At 46.1% G+C, this 14610-nt stretch overlaps 1 protein-coding gene across 2 annotated transcripts in view; it reads right to left on the bottom strand.

Annotated features, from left to right (window-relative positions):
- Positions 1-14610, bottom strand: part of TRIM66 (tripartite motif containing 66) — a 43541-nt gene that overhangs the window by 12953 nt on the left and 15978 nt on the right. For both annotated transcript variants that reach the window (XM_027563214.1, XM_027563215.1), the window contains exons 9-11: positions 14111-14228; positions 11752-12665; positions 9895-10056 (exon numbers count right to left, since the gene is read on the bottom strand). In XM_027563214.1, coding sequence (XP_027419015.1) covers positions 9895-10056; positions 11752-12665; positions 14111-14228 — 1194 coding nt within the window. The remainder of the gene's footprint in view (positions 1-9894; positions 10057-11751; positions 12666-14110; positions 14229-14610) is intronic.

Here is a 14610-nt window from a genome sequence, read left to right on the forward strand (position 1 = left end):
TCACCCAAGCTAACACCAAACCTCAACTCCACCACTTGAACACCTCTCAGCTCTTCCCACTCTTCCTCTCTCTGCTGCTGGTGCCTGAGCCCGGGTTGCACTTCGTATTTTCCCAGACTACAATAGTAGCCTCTGCAGTGGAGAAATACTTTGACAGCACATATCTGACCACATCAGCGCTCTGCATAAAACCATACTGCTCCCCACTGTGAAAATCCCTAACAAAGCTCCCAAGGCCTTGATGCTCTGGTCTCTGTCCGTCTCTGCAGCCAGAGTTCATATAGTGGCCCTCTCCTCAGTCTTTGAGCTCCAGTCGCTCAGACAATTTTTTTAGGTCCAGAATCATGACATCCTTTCCCTTACCCACTTCAGACAGACTGCTTCCTCTGGAACATTCTCCTAGCCCTGCCCCTGTTCCACTTGCCTTCTGAATTCAGCTCACCTGTGAATTTTCACTCCCCTCTTTTACATTCTCATAACTCCTGTACTTCAGTCTCATAGCACAATCTGTGATACCGTTTGGTTAATACATATGTCCCCTACCAAACTGTAAACTCCATTAGAGTATGTGTGTGTGCAGTCACTCAGTTGTGTCTGACTCTGTGACCCCATGGACTGTAGCCCTCCAGGCTCCTCTGACCATGGGATTCTCCAGGCAAGAATACTGGAGTGGGTTGCCATTTCCTCCTCCAGGGAATCTTCCTGACCCAGGGATGGAACCCTCAACTCTTGTGTCTCCTGCATTGGCAGGCAGGTGGATTCTTTACCAACTACACCACCTGGGAAGCCCCACCCCATTAGAGTATGGATTTTTTTCTGATTTGCTTGTGCAGTGTTTTCCTAGACCCAAGAGCAGTGCCTGGCTGAACAAATGAATTAATGAGCTATTCACAATTTTTTTAAAACAATAATGCATGACTGTTTATTCTACAAATTGCATGCCCAATGAATAGAAGCTTAGTTCTACTAACAACTAAGTCTATGACTTTCTCTGAAACAATGCCCATTTTTATGTAGCTAAAATTTATTGAGAATTTATTATATACACTGCAATTTGCTAAGTGTTTTACATATATTTCCTCATTTAATTCTCACAGCAAACGTTAAAGGGTTGTGAAATTTAAAAGAAATAATCCATGTAAACATTTAGAGCAATGTCTGGCAGTGGGTACTCAACAAACCCTAGCTGCTGCTGTTGCTATTACTGTTAATGTTATTATTGTTGTGGCCCTAGTTTTATAATTGAGAAAAATGAAGCTCAGAGAGGCATCTGAGGTTTTTTATGTAATTGAAAACATAATTTTATAAATCTCAATTTCTATTTGTGTTCACATATAGAAATACAATTGCTGTTTATATATTGAACTTGTACCCAGCGATCTTACTAAAGTCACATTGAGATCTTCTGTGCATACAAATCATGTTGCCTATGACTAGTGAGTTTTATTTTCTCCTTTTGCTTACACTTGTTTCTCTTGCCTTACTCCACTAGTTAAGACCTCCAGTATGCAGCTGAATAGAAGTAGTGACAGTAGCCATCTTACATTCCTAATCTCAGGGGGATCCTTTCACTATTCACCAGTATGATATTTGTCATAGGATTCTTATGGCTTTAGAATCCAGCTCTCTGGCACTGAAGCCAGGCTCCTTTCTGGCCTGCCTGCCTCTGCCCTTCTCTCTGCTCACCCTCTTCCCTGATCTCTCCCACACTCTGTTCTTCCATCTCTTCATCTTTCCATCACCTGCCCTTTGTCTCTCTTGATTTTCTTTTCTCTTTTCTTCTCCTTCAACCTTTTTCCTTATTACTTGTTTAACTGCTTTAGTAAAGCTTATAATTCCTATTCTTAACTTTCAGTTTTAAAAGCAGATGAGCTAAATACCTTTCGTTTCTCTACAGAAAAGTTTACTTTTAATATGTTTCTTCATAGTTCAATGGTCTTCAATAAAAAGGCTTCAATTTGCTGTACAGTCTAAGTCCCAAGATCAGAAAGGTGAGGAGGAGGAGGGATGGGGGGAATGCTCAAACGAAATGGGATAAACTAGGCATAGAGCCCAGCGTAAGGGACTGAGGCCAGAGGCCAAGGGCTATCTCAAACATACCCAGGCCTGCATCCCTTGTGTCCCCTTGTTGTCCTGGTTATGCACTCATACAGCTCTCTGATATTCTGTATTTTCTTATCTTTGGATAAGAATATCCAACGATCATTGTATTTCCTTTTATACATGATTGTCTAATCCTTTGAGCTGGATACTTTGACTGTCTCCCTATTTGACATGTATATTTAATGCAGTCATCTCATCTACCAATGACACAGATAACTTAGTGAAATCCTTGGGGCCAAGCCTCAAGAGTACCAAAATCCATCTGGAACCATTCCAGGTCCCAGATGGTCAGGGGCTGTATGCCCTAAGATACACACGAGATTAAATTCCCAAAGACAAAACCTTCCAGATTAGTAGAGATCACATTTGTAGGATTCAGTTCCCCTTATTACATACCATGAAATGTGAGTCAATATAATGATAAAGGAGAGAGAGCATGCTACTTGAGCCATGGAAGAATTGTGGAAACTCTGTTGTGGTTTATTTTGAGCTGGGCCTGCTGGACTTGCTCCCACAACACCTAGCAGACAGCATGAGGCTAGTAACTTGTCCTGATACTGAAAACTACACTGATCTCTTTCCTGTTGATATCTATAACCAATCTCAAGAAGGCCAAGGCTATCAGGAGTGGAGTGAAGCTCTGGTAACAGTAACAAGGACCTGGGGAACATATATGGGGAAATTCTAAGAAGAGACTCAGAAAAAGTGCTCTGTGGAAGTTGGCCTCAATCCTGTTCTATAGGCTATGCAAATACAGTGGCAGTTCTGGAACCTATTATCTTGTATGTTGCTTATGTTTGATACTTCATTTGGCTCTCTGGAGTGAATAACTACAAAATATTAACACAGAAGGTCCTTATGTCATGTACGGAAAGAAAGAGAGGAGTTGAGATCCTCTATCCCACTCTGCTACAAGGTGAGTAGGGACAAGGGGAGGGCCAACTTTCAGGGCCAGGAAAGCAGGCTGAGTCGCCGGGGCCTGCAAGGAAGGAAGGAAAGGTCTTCTCAGGAACGTGCTACAACTGGAGAAGGGCTTGTGAGTATGGCCAAGCTGTCCGACATTTGGTGTCTCACACACAGGAGAAGCTTATATGTCAGGGGAGAAGGTGCTATCTGCCTTCTCTAGCACCTGGGATTGTTCAGAGGTCAAATGAGAGAAGGTGAAAGTGTATGGCCAGCTGGAACGTCTGTGCAGGGCAATCACTGACACCTCCCAGATTAACTGACACCTTGAATTCATCTTCACATATAAAACCTCAGGCTTCATCAGTGAGCATATGTATTTTGAGGTTTGCAAGTAAAAATAAGCTATTTTCTAGTTCAAGGAGAAAAGTCAAAAATGCAAAAAAAAAACAAGAAACCTCTGGGAATCAGCTCAGGTCACCTCTGACATATGAAGGGCGCTCTCTCTTACCTCCATGACCTAGTATCTCCTTACTTGCCCCTAATTTGGTCTCCTCCCAAATTATATGTCCCCTTCCCTTTGCTTTCCTTGTCTCTTAATCTCTTTATCTCTGCTTGCCACCTGCCTGACCTGTGGCCTATCTAAGTTGTCTGAAATTTCAACCTCTGCTCCCGGTCACCTTTGCAGTCCTTCACCCGTCTAATCCTGTTCATCTGTGCTCTGTCACCTGCTGCCTTTCCTCTCCCCTTTCTCACCACCCAGATCTTTTTCTGGAGTTCAATTTTTTTTCTTTCTTTCTTTCTTTTTTTTTTTTTGCTGAATTCAATTTCTTTTTCTGAAGACCTGGAGTGCCTACATTGCCATTCTAATGATTGCCACAAGATGCTGTCAAAATTCAGGGAAGACATTGTTCTTTCATTTTAACAGGAAGGGAAATTGAGACACAGAGTGAGTACCCAAATTTTCCAAGCTCAATAAAGAATCCAAGACTGGGCCTAGCCTCAGAAACCTGCTGGCTGGTCTTGATTTTGTGCCACTAGGTAGAAAGCTAGTGCTCTAGTACGACGTGATTGAGAAGTCAATAAGCAGACACCTGGTGCACATACCCTGAGTTTAATATAAATTTCAAGTTTGTACAGCAAGATAATATTGCTGGGGATAAAGTAGCACAGATAGAGTAGTGTTTCACAGAAATCAATTTTCCAGATATCTGAAACATACCTCTTTCAATAACAAAATGCAATTGACTTTAAAATATTATTTTGAAGGATAGTACTTCTAAAATGCTTTGCACACTACCCTGTCTTACTAAACAGAGTACCTGAGGCCAAATGAGACCATTTCTTAGTGATGTAAAAGAATTCTGATGAATCTCTATTGCTGGGGTATTCTGTAGTTCATCAGTGCTTTAGGGAACTTCTAAGAATGTAGTAGGGTTTAGCTAGTCCTTTCCGTGAATGACATCACATCATGGCACTTTTCCAGGTGAAGTTTCTTGTCTTCTCTCCTGTTGTTAGTGGCCATTATAGAAGTCCTAATTCCCTGCTTCTACTCTGCTTACTGCTATATATAGAAAAACTAAAAATTTCCAAAGAAAACCATATAACTAAGCTTGCTAGATCAAGTTGACTAAATTGGGCTTATAGTCTCATACAGAGTATAATGTGTGAGGTTTGTGACAACTATTCTTGTTGCTGTTTTGAAGCTTTGCTTGCTTACTTCTGGTTTCAGGTTTTGATCCTAGGAGTTAAATTTGTCAAAGACTGACCACCACGTACAGGTACAGTAGGAGAAGAGACCAATGACTTGTGAGTTGTCTTTTGGAAACACATTGAAGGCCTTCACCTTGGCTGAAGGAAATAGGTAAGGAGACAAGGATGCATGTAAATAGATTTGTGAACTAAATCTTTGGAATATTTGAGTGTTTCAACAGCTTCAGATTAAGTAGACTGCTTTAACAGCGGTAGATCTTGACACAACTGAATCAGATAGCTGAGTGGGGAACTAACTTTTCCTGCCAGTGGTTTCACAAGTTGATTTTTAATAGGAAAGTTGCTCTTGCTGATAGTAAGTGTCCTGCCAGCTTAATGAAAAATTCTTTTATGAAGTAAGGTTGTTGCTACAGATGTAACTTTGTTGATATCCGCTAACCAATGGGTGTCAAATGGGAAAACAATTATGGATGGTGAAGAGAGAAGAACTGAAGAGTACCCAGTGCCCTGATGATCCAAGAAGATGGAAAAAAACAAATAAACAAAACAAAGAGGATCAGGGTCTGAGGCTGAAGGAAGAGCAAAGGAAAAAGCGGAGTCCAGTGAATCAGAAGTGAAGGCTAGAATGAGTGGAACCTTTAAAACCCAAATTTTGGAGATGTGGAAGAACTAGGCCAGAGGTATTTTTCTTGGGCTGGGTTAAGGAAATTTAAAGGTCTATGAGCAAGAACCTATTTTCTCGTGAACCAGGAGACCTAGACAAAGATCTTAGGTTTGGTCTGTGAATGAAATCAGGACAGAAGGAAGGAGATAGGCTTCCTAAAGAGTATAAAATTCACGGAGCCAGACCTGGGGAGTGTTTGGCTCGATTCCTATGTGGGACAGCGTGCACATCTCTATACAGTTCTGCCCTGTTAACGGGTCACAGCCTGGGCCATAAGAAAGCCTTATCAGGCCCTGGAAGCATTCTGAGCAAAAGCTGTCAGTGCCAGGCTGCAAGGAAAAGACAGTTGCTTCTGGAAAAGACATGGATGAGAACCCATGACCTGGTCTATAGCCATGTATTTGGAGACTGTGAAGGCAGGGTGCCTACTTTTTCCTCACTTATGTCAAGGTTTAGAATATGCATTTAAGCAAATTATTTTCCATCTCTGGGCTTGAACTTCCTCCTCTACAGGTGAATGTAAATCTCACTGAGTTTTAAGAATCAAGTCAAGAGCCCAGGCATCAAAATGCTTCGATAAAGGCGTCAATGCTATTCATCAGGTTGATGATCCTCCACTCTTCTGCACCACTCTTAATCCCGACCACAGGAATATCAAATACTTCTGCATCATTTGCTGACAATATATCCCAGACTCCAATGAAGCCGTAAGCAGTAACTTGGTGGCCTCAAAGTCCTCTGAAGATCTGGGGCCCCACTATGAGCAGAACAGAGGCCCCTCTTGCAGGTGAACTGGGGTTCAGCTAGAGCTCTCTGTGATACCTACAGCCTTGATTCCATGAGGGCTGACAAAAGGAGTGTGTGTCTTTTTCAGCAGTCGACTAGTTCAAAAGTATGAAACGAAGCCACTGAAATGTCTTCCAGTTTCCCTTGGTATTTAAAGGGTTCTGTTGTAAAGTTGTCTTTCTTCATCACCTTTTTTCAAAGTGGCTGAACCAAGATTAGAAATCTTAGACAACAGCAGCTGACAGACAAATGTCCAAGTTCACACAAAAACATTCTGCTGGCGGCACGGAAGGTGGTGGGTGCAGAACCCATTCTAGAACTTTCACATCTCATTTGCAGCAGCAATCTGTTTTCACCATCAGCTCATTTAGGACCATCTCCCAGGTACGTGTGCACAGCTGCTCGGCTGTAACAAAAGTCCTCCTTGTAGTGACACGAAGCGGCTCCGAGCAGGAGTGGGTCTCTGTGGAACACACAGAGCTGTGCCCGCTGCCACCGTTTCCTCTCGTCTGTGCACTCAGATGGACTTCTGACTTCCCCTGGCGCTTGCCAGCCAGTACAGACCGAGAAGTGGGCTGGGGGCTAAGTGCCGTTACCAAATAAAGATTAGTCAAGACCCAACTAGGATGGGTCCTAAGACTTCTCCCCAGCAAGGCCTCAGGCTACTTCAGGGAGTATGAAGATAGGAAAATCCAGCAGCGGGTACTACTCCCACTGCAGTGCACAGAGAGGCAATTTAACCTAGTCATTGAACCCAGGGCTGAGGCAGGAAGTGCTCTGGGCCTAACCTTGCCAATAGTTAGCTGTTTAACTTTTAGGCAGTCACTTAATCTCTCTGTGTCTCAGTTTCCACATCTTTCAAAGGGGAATAAGAAAGTGGCTTCCTCATAGTCTTGCTAGGATAAACAAAGAGATAAAATAGAAAAATACATATAAAAATCTATGGAAAAAAAAGTATAAAATGTTATACAAAGTATTATAAATCAATGATAAGATGCTTAGAATGTTGGGTAAACTTGACCTTCATATCCCACACCGTGCCCAGTCCCAGATTCAAGACAATGAATTCCCTCAAAAAGAAAGCCCCTTTCCTTATTTCAGGAGCTTTGTGTATAACCAGTACCTCGCTCAGTCAAGTAGACCCAAAGGTTCCTCTGGACCAGGTTCCCCTGGATGGCAACCTTGAGGATCCTTATTCTGGGAGTACAAGCCTTAAAGAAGCCTATGAAATGTCTGAAAAAAGTCAGGTCACGTGGCCCCTCCACACCTCTGCATAAGTCCATGGTAACAGCCAGAGGCAGCTCCAGATGAAAAGTTAGATATCCTAGGATCTTCATTAACCCCACTGCCACCCTGCAGCCATGCAGGAGCAAAGCAGCCCCTCCCTTTGTGGCTCCGAGCACCCTGCAGGCCACCCACCCAGGTAGCACAGGCTATGCTTGCATGTGGCTTGCCTCCTTTCCTCTCTACTGGGTGGAGGAGCAGAACTGAGACCCATCAAATAAGCAGAAGTATATTCAGTGTGGCTCCCACTACCATTTGGGCACTGGTAATCCCCATGCTCCCTGCTGCCCTCTAGTGTTAGCTGTCTTCCAGTCATCTTATAACGTAGCCTCCAGAGGAGACCACCACCAATTCAAAACTTGACTTTTTCCTCCCCTCAAATGTACTTTTCTTCCCATGCTCCCATCTCAGATGAATGGCAACTCAGTGGACCAAGACACACCCTGGATGTCCTTTCCCCCACTTCCCACTGCCAATCAGACTCCAAGTCCAAAAATCTCCTAGGATCTGATCTCTTGAGGTCCTTGCTGCCTCTTCTTTCCCATCATTACCTGATTTCATTCATCTTCTCCTATTTCTCCTCTGTACTAGTTTGGTCTCCCTTACTGTAACTAAAGTGATCTCTCTATACTTTAATTCAAGCCATGTTAGTAATCCTCCTTGCTAGTAATCCTTCATTCACACCTCGCAACCCCCAAGACTGAATCCCAAATTCAGACCATAATTCACAAAGCTTTCTAACTACTCTGGTTTCAAGCACTCCCATTATCTAGTTCATCTCATGTTCCTACCAAGTCAAATTATCTGAAACCCCCTAAGTAGCCCAGGCTTTCTCTCACTTCTGGACCTTCCTACTAGCCATTCCCTCTATTTATTCTGGCCTTCCCCCTCCATCTCTCCTTCACCAGCCTAATTTTTCAAACAAATCTCAACTTAAAACCATGTTCTCTAGGAAGTAATCTCCAAGAGTTCAATGCCCTTATATACACCCCACTGACTATCACAGCACTTTATCATACTTCATGGTTGCTGCTTGTTTAACTCTCTCCCACTAGACTATACAGTACAAAGTGAGACTACTTATTCATCACTGTGTTCCTGACACCTATAAAAATAGGAGGCACACAGTAGGAGGTTAACATATTTTTTTGATCACTGAGTGAATAAATAAATGGGTGGATAGATGGATGGTTGAACAGATAGGTATCTACCTCAGGTGTAAGAATGTAAACTGCTAAGAGCCGCACAGGTCCAATTTATAACATCTTTTGGGCCTCTAAGCCATTTTCAAAAGGATAGGGCAGACTAGGCACAAACTAAAAGGCCTTTAGCACCAGACTTCAAGGGATTTCTAAGGTAACACTGCAATTTTGCCATCTCTTACTTTTCAAAATTCTCTTCTCAGGTATCACTGAGGTAGACTGATCTATGGCAATGGTGCTGCTGGGAGAAACGTGATGAGGGGTAGTGGGTACAAAGAACCACTAGTGAAACTGGGACTGTAGACCCAAGGGATGCTGCAGTGAGAGTGCAGGCCAGAGGGTGCAGGATAGCTGGCAGAGCTCCCGGTACAGGGCTGAGAGGAAGTACCGGGAGGGTGGAGGGGACGAGACCAGAGAAGGGACAGGATACGGGGAACAGGCCAAGGGACACATGGAGGGCTGGTGGGAAGGCACAGCACTGAGGTTCCAGCTAGGAGGATGACCGGGGTAGAGATGAAAGACAGGAGTAAGAGTAGGTCAACCAGGAGCTGTAGGATTCTGGGTTATTGCCATGAACCGTCCACCAAGCAGACAGGGGGACAGACAGGAAGAGCTTCGTTAGCTTATCTTCAAAACATCCCAGTGTCCTCAGACACTCAGCCACCTCTGCAGGTCAGCCCTGCAGACCACTCACCCACAGAATTCCATTAATTCGAATTCTAAAGCCAGCCAACTCTGGATTACGGGACCACATAAAACACTTTCCCCACTGTCATTCATTGCAGAAAGGAAAAAGCTCAGGCTGTGAGTCTCATTTTACATAAAACCTTAGCCCCTTTTATCTATTAGCTGTAGGCCCCTGGATCTGAGTTTCCTTAGCTATAAAATGGGGATGCCCACCTCACAGAACTATTGGGATGGTTAAGTGAAGTCACCCTGTGGAGCACCAAGCACAGTTCTAGGTACACAGTCAGTGTTCAACAAACTGGCTTTCCTTCCCTTTCCCCTTCCTCTGGAAATGAAGCCCAGCTGCTCCCAATTTAAGTGCAGGGGAGTGCCAATGGGGTGGAGGAGGACCTTGCTCACTCACTAGGACAGAAGGCATGAGTCAGGGCTGTGTAACATCCAGGGACGGGACAGGGACACTCCTCCCCCCGCCCAGACATCCTCAGCCAGGTCCCCAGGGTCTTGACTGGTAGTGGGTCCCATATGATCAGGGAAAGCAGGCTCCAATTGTACCTTTCTCACCACATTCGGAGAGGAGTGCTGGATGGCGCTGTCCAGTGGGGGGACACTGTGAGGGGTTTCCTCCCCAGATGCCTGGGGCAAGTTAGCAGCAGTATTCTTGTCAAGAGGGAGAGTCGGCTTTGGGCCTTCAGGTGCTGGGGGCTCATCTGCAGCCTGGAGGAGAAAATAAGAACTTGGGTGGGTCCTGAAATGGCAACCCACTCCAGTTTTCTTGCCTGGAAAATTCCATGCACAGAGGAGCCTGGCGGGCTACAGTCCACAGGGTCACAAGAGTCGGACACAACTGAGTGACTTTCATTTCCCGCAAAGAGTAGCCGCGGTGGTAAATGCTGAGGCCCACCTGCGCTGCCCACTACTGCCATCACCACCTACACGCTGCGGATGGCCTGAAATCTTTTCAGGAAGATACTCTTATCTAAGCTGTTCCTAATATGACATCTTAGAATAGAACTCAAACCAAGAATCATGAGCTAACTTTGTCATAGTTACCTAAGCAATCACAACAGTTTTGACTTACATTTATAGAGCTGTGGTCCTCTATAAACCCTAGACCCTTCTCTGCCATCGTAAGAGTTATTCTATATAAGGAACTGAGCCTTAGAGGCAGACATTTAAAGCATGATCTGAAGTCAGTGCTTAGGGACTTCCCTGGTGGTCCAGCGGTTAAGAAACTGCCCTTCCATTGCAAGAGACATGGGTTCCATTCCTGGTTGGGGAACTAAGATCCTACATGCTATGCAGCACAGCCAAATAAATAAATATAAAATTGAAGTTGTCAGTGCAGAAGCATAAATGTTAAGCCTTATATTTTGTAATAAAGTAAAAGTCTATAGAGCCGCTTTGAAGGTATAAATGTGGTTACATATATTTCACTATGAAAAAAGTGAAAGGAGAGGAGGAAGGGTCTGGAACAGGAAGCTGTTGGAAACCAAGAAAAGCAAGAATTAAGAATGAAGATGTGGAGTGCTGCAAAGATCCCAGAGGTACGAACTGCACCTCTCCAATTGGCTTTTAGCTGAGAAAAGAGAAGAGCAGCCTTAGTCATCCTCCTAGGGAGAGAACAAGGCCTCCTCCATGGCAATTCAGAGCCAGCTGGCGTGGACCCAAGTCTTGGCACTCCCTGCTGTCACTTCAGTCGTGTCCGACTCTGTGTGACCCCATAGACGGTAGCCCACCAGGCTCCCACTCGATGTTTTATGAGCATACATGTGCCCTTCGGTCATGTCCAACTCTTTGTGACTCTATGAACCACAGACTGCCAGGCTCCTCTGTCCATGTGATTCTCCAGGCAAGAACACTGGAGTGATTTGTCATGCCCTCCTCCAGGGAATCTTCCCAACTCAGGGATCGAACCCGTGGCATTGGCAGGAGGGCTCTTTACCGCTAGTGCCACCTGGGAAGCCCCCAATGTTGTATGATCTCTAGGCAAATGATATGCTTAAGCTCTCCCCTTCCCCCAGCTGGGATTCGTAAGTTACAGTAAAGGAAGTGAGGTCACAAAGGTAAGAGACAGCCTCCCTTCTGCCCTGCACTGACTGGAGTCCTGACAGCTCAGGAGGTGCCATTAACAGACATGGTCCCTAGTGTCACCCAGGAGGACAGGACTAAGCCAGGCCACTCGGGACAGGATTGAGCCTGGATCTGTGTTGGGGCTAAGTACTGTGCTCTCTGGAGTGGAGCCTTCCTGAGATGGAAGGCAGAGTCCAGGACAGTCTTGAATTGGGAGAGCTGAGTTCAAGGCCACCTTAAGAAGAAGAAACTGTTCCTGTGCCACACTGTGAGGGGTAGGCTGTGTCCCTGACGCTCTCCTAGGGAGAATCTAGGGAGGTGGTACCACCCTGACCTCACCTGCACAGTGTCCTCTTGGCTCTGGGACTGGACGGGCGCCGGTTGCCTCACAATGTAATTGATCTGCCCCACGATGGTTTGCTGTAGATGCTGAGGCGATTTGGTCTGACTCAGCTGCAGGCTGGGCTGTTGAGCCTGAAGGAGAAGCTCCAGGTCCTTCTGCATTTCCTCCAGCTCAAACTTGTGGTGCATTATGTCCATGTTCTGGGAACAGGCAGGCCCCGGGGGGCTCTCGTGCTGACTAGAGGCCAGATGCTGAGATGGTGGGAGAGGCGGGGGTGGCTGCTGTTGGGGTGGAGGGGGTGGAGGGGGTGGAGGGGGTGGAAGTGGCAGCTGCTGCTGTGGCGGTGGCTGAAAGTGGCTGAGCTTCAGCTTCTGGTGGTGGCCAAACTGCACCTGGATGGAGGGTGTCTGCAGGGTGGGCGGGGCATGGGCTCCTTGCTGAACATCCTGTGGGGGAACGATGCACACGGGCTGTGAAGTCAGCTGCTGCCCCAGCCGCTGGGGTGTGCTCTCCGGCTCCGCAGGGGGCTGGGTTTCCAGCCAGGGCTGAAGCAGCTTTGGCGGGTGAGGATTGCAGGGCAGTTCCTTCTCCCTGGGCAGCAGCATGGAGCACTGCAGGGAGCCCAGCTGTTGGGGTACCATCTCGGAGGGCTGCCTAAAGCTGTGCACCGGGTGTATGCTGGGTGGGGGGACCTGGCCTTTGAGGGAGGGTGAGACTGGGGAGCAGTGGGAGCAGCACACGGAGGAGGAACAGATTGCTGGAGACTGGAACTTATGCGAAGGATGGCTGAGAGTCTCTTGCTGAGCCACTGGGGACTGGTGGCTTTGGTAAAAAGATGATGGTCCCTGTAAGCCTCCATAAGCAGGAGTATCTGCCCGGGACAGCTGTCCACCCTCAGTAGTTATACAGCCTAAAAATTCAGAATAGAGAGTGTTTCCAAAGGTGATCTGCAGTTGTTCCCCCTACTCCTTCTACCTCCCTCTTCCAGGGCCAAAGGATATCATTCAACAACCTTGTACCAGAGGCAGAGATTAAGAAATTCAATCCCTAACCCCCAAGACTCAGTCTAGAATGATATCAGCAATAGAAACTATACAGACCTGTGCTGGGGGCCTGGAACATTTGAGGAATCAGCTCAGCTTTTACCAGAGGCTCAGTCCTGACTCTGTTTGTATCCCACTAGGGAAACCTGGGCTCCCTCACAGAGTACCTACTTCTTTTTTAACAGAATAGCCCAAGAAAGACTCAGACCAAAACTATCAACACTGAGGGGAGAAGAGGGAGTGTACTAAAAAGTAGCAAAGGAGATTCATCCCCAGGACCAATGGGAAAGTCCCCAAATACAGTTCTGGAGAACTAGATGTTGGGCAAGCAGGGTGGAGGAGAGTGGGGAAGCTCCATCCCCAGGTCAGTGCCAAGAGTCAGTGCTGATGTCTGAGGACCCTAAGGCCCTCATGCATGAGAAGATGATGCTATTGCTGTTTTAGTCTAATGGCTTCTTCAGCTCCTCTGAGGCTTATGTAGGGTAAAACCAAGTGTCCTGAGGGCAGGTGGTCATCTTTGGTCGCTTAGTGGCCAATGTGGGGCCTGACTCAGAGCAGGTGCTCACCAAAGGTCTGTGATAAAATTGTATCAAAAGGGAAAGGGAAGCAGAAAATAAACCTAAATATCATTTATTATTCTGTCAAGTTCAAAACACTTTCAATGAGATTATCAGTCCAGATAAAGGCAGCAGTTGGCCATTAGTTTAACAAACCTACCATTAGGTTGTCAACACAGGCACAACCTCAAATTGTCTACATTCTGCCTAAATATTGAACGCCAGCAAGTTATTGCAGCAGGGAAGAAAAATGTGCAAGGTCATGAATTATCTTCTTACATCTCAACTCCAAAAGATGTATGTGACGTTGCCTGTGTGTCTCCTCTCTCTGTGTCGCTGAAATATCTCTGTTTGTGCCCACACACATGTATACCCTTGTACTCGGAGACACAGGTCCGCCTGCACTGCCATACAGCATTCTGGAGAGGAGGACCACGGTCTTGTCTCCTCCTCTAGCAATGAAACCAACAGAACAGGGACGTTCATGTAAAATAGGAAACTCAGATTTCACCTGGTCCTCTTACAAAAGTCCTATATTGCCATTGCTGTTTAAGCTGTCAGCTCTCCCCACCCCCGCCCCAACCCTACCATCATCATCTCTAGGAAAAGGTTTGCTGAATGACTCCATGACCGCTGGCAGTCTCAGGGAGTGCTTTCTCATGGGCATATGCTGATCTACCCAGTGAGTTAAGCAGATGGTCTAAATGTGTTCTTAGCAATCATGCAAAGGCCCATAGAGTAGGCCCTGGGCTCACCTAGGGAAGCCAGCTGCTTGGTCCAGAAGTTAGGCTCCCAAGTGAATCTGATACTCCAAGGGGAGCCAGGGTCTGTGTTGCAATTTGTCTCCAGCAATCGCTGCATCTGAAACACAATCTGACAACAGCAATGATCAAAGGTCATTTCTTTGGGCATCTTGTGCCAGAGTGAGAACTCCCTCACCCTCACTCAGTGGACAGGCTGAAGGGCCCAGAGTCATGGCTATTTAACCTGTGCTCCTCCCCAGTGTGCTCCCGCATTTCCTTGCACCTTAGTAGCTTCACATTCCTCCCCCTCCCTCTGCCCCTACTGATCCCCTTCCTCTTATTGAGGCTTTTGGAAAGCCTACATTCTTATCTCTTCCAGGCCTCAGATGATTTTAATTCTTCCTCAGGATATCATCTGACAGCACCCTCTCAAGAGTGCTCCCTTCATTCTACCATAATCTCAACTGAAAAGTCCATGGGGGCAGACACTCTCTGAGTTCCCCAGAGCTGTC

The sequence above is a fragment of the Bos indicus x Bos taurus genome, chromosome 15 (genome assembly GCF_003369695.1).
Source record: "Bos indicus x Bos taurus breed Angus x Brahman F1 hybrid chromosome 15, Bos_hybrid_MaternalHap_v2.0, whole genome shotgun sequence".
In the NCBI taxonomy this organism is placed as follows: domain Eukaryota; kingdom Metazoa; phylum Chordata; class Mammalia; order Artiodactyla; family Bovidae; genus Bos; species Bos indicus x Bos taurus.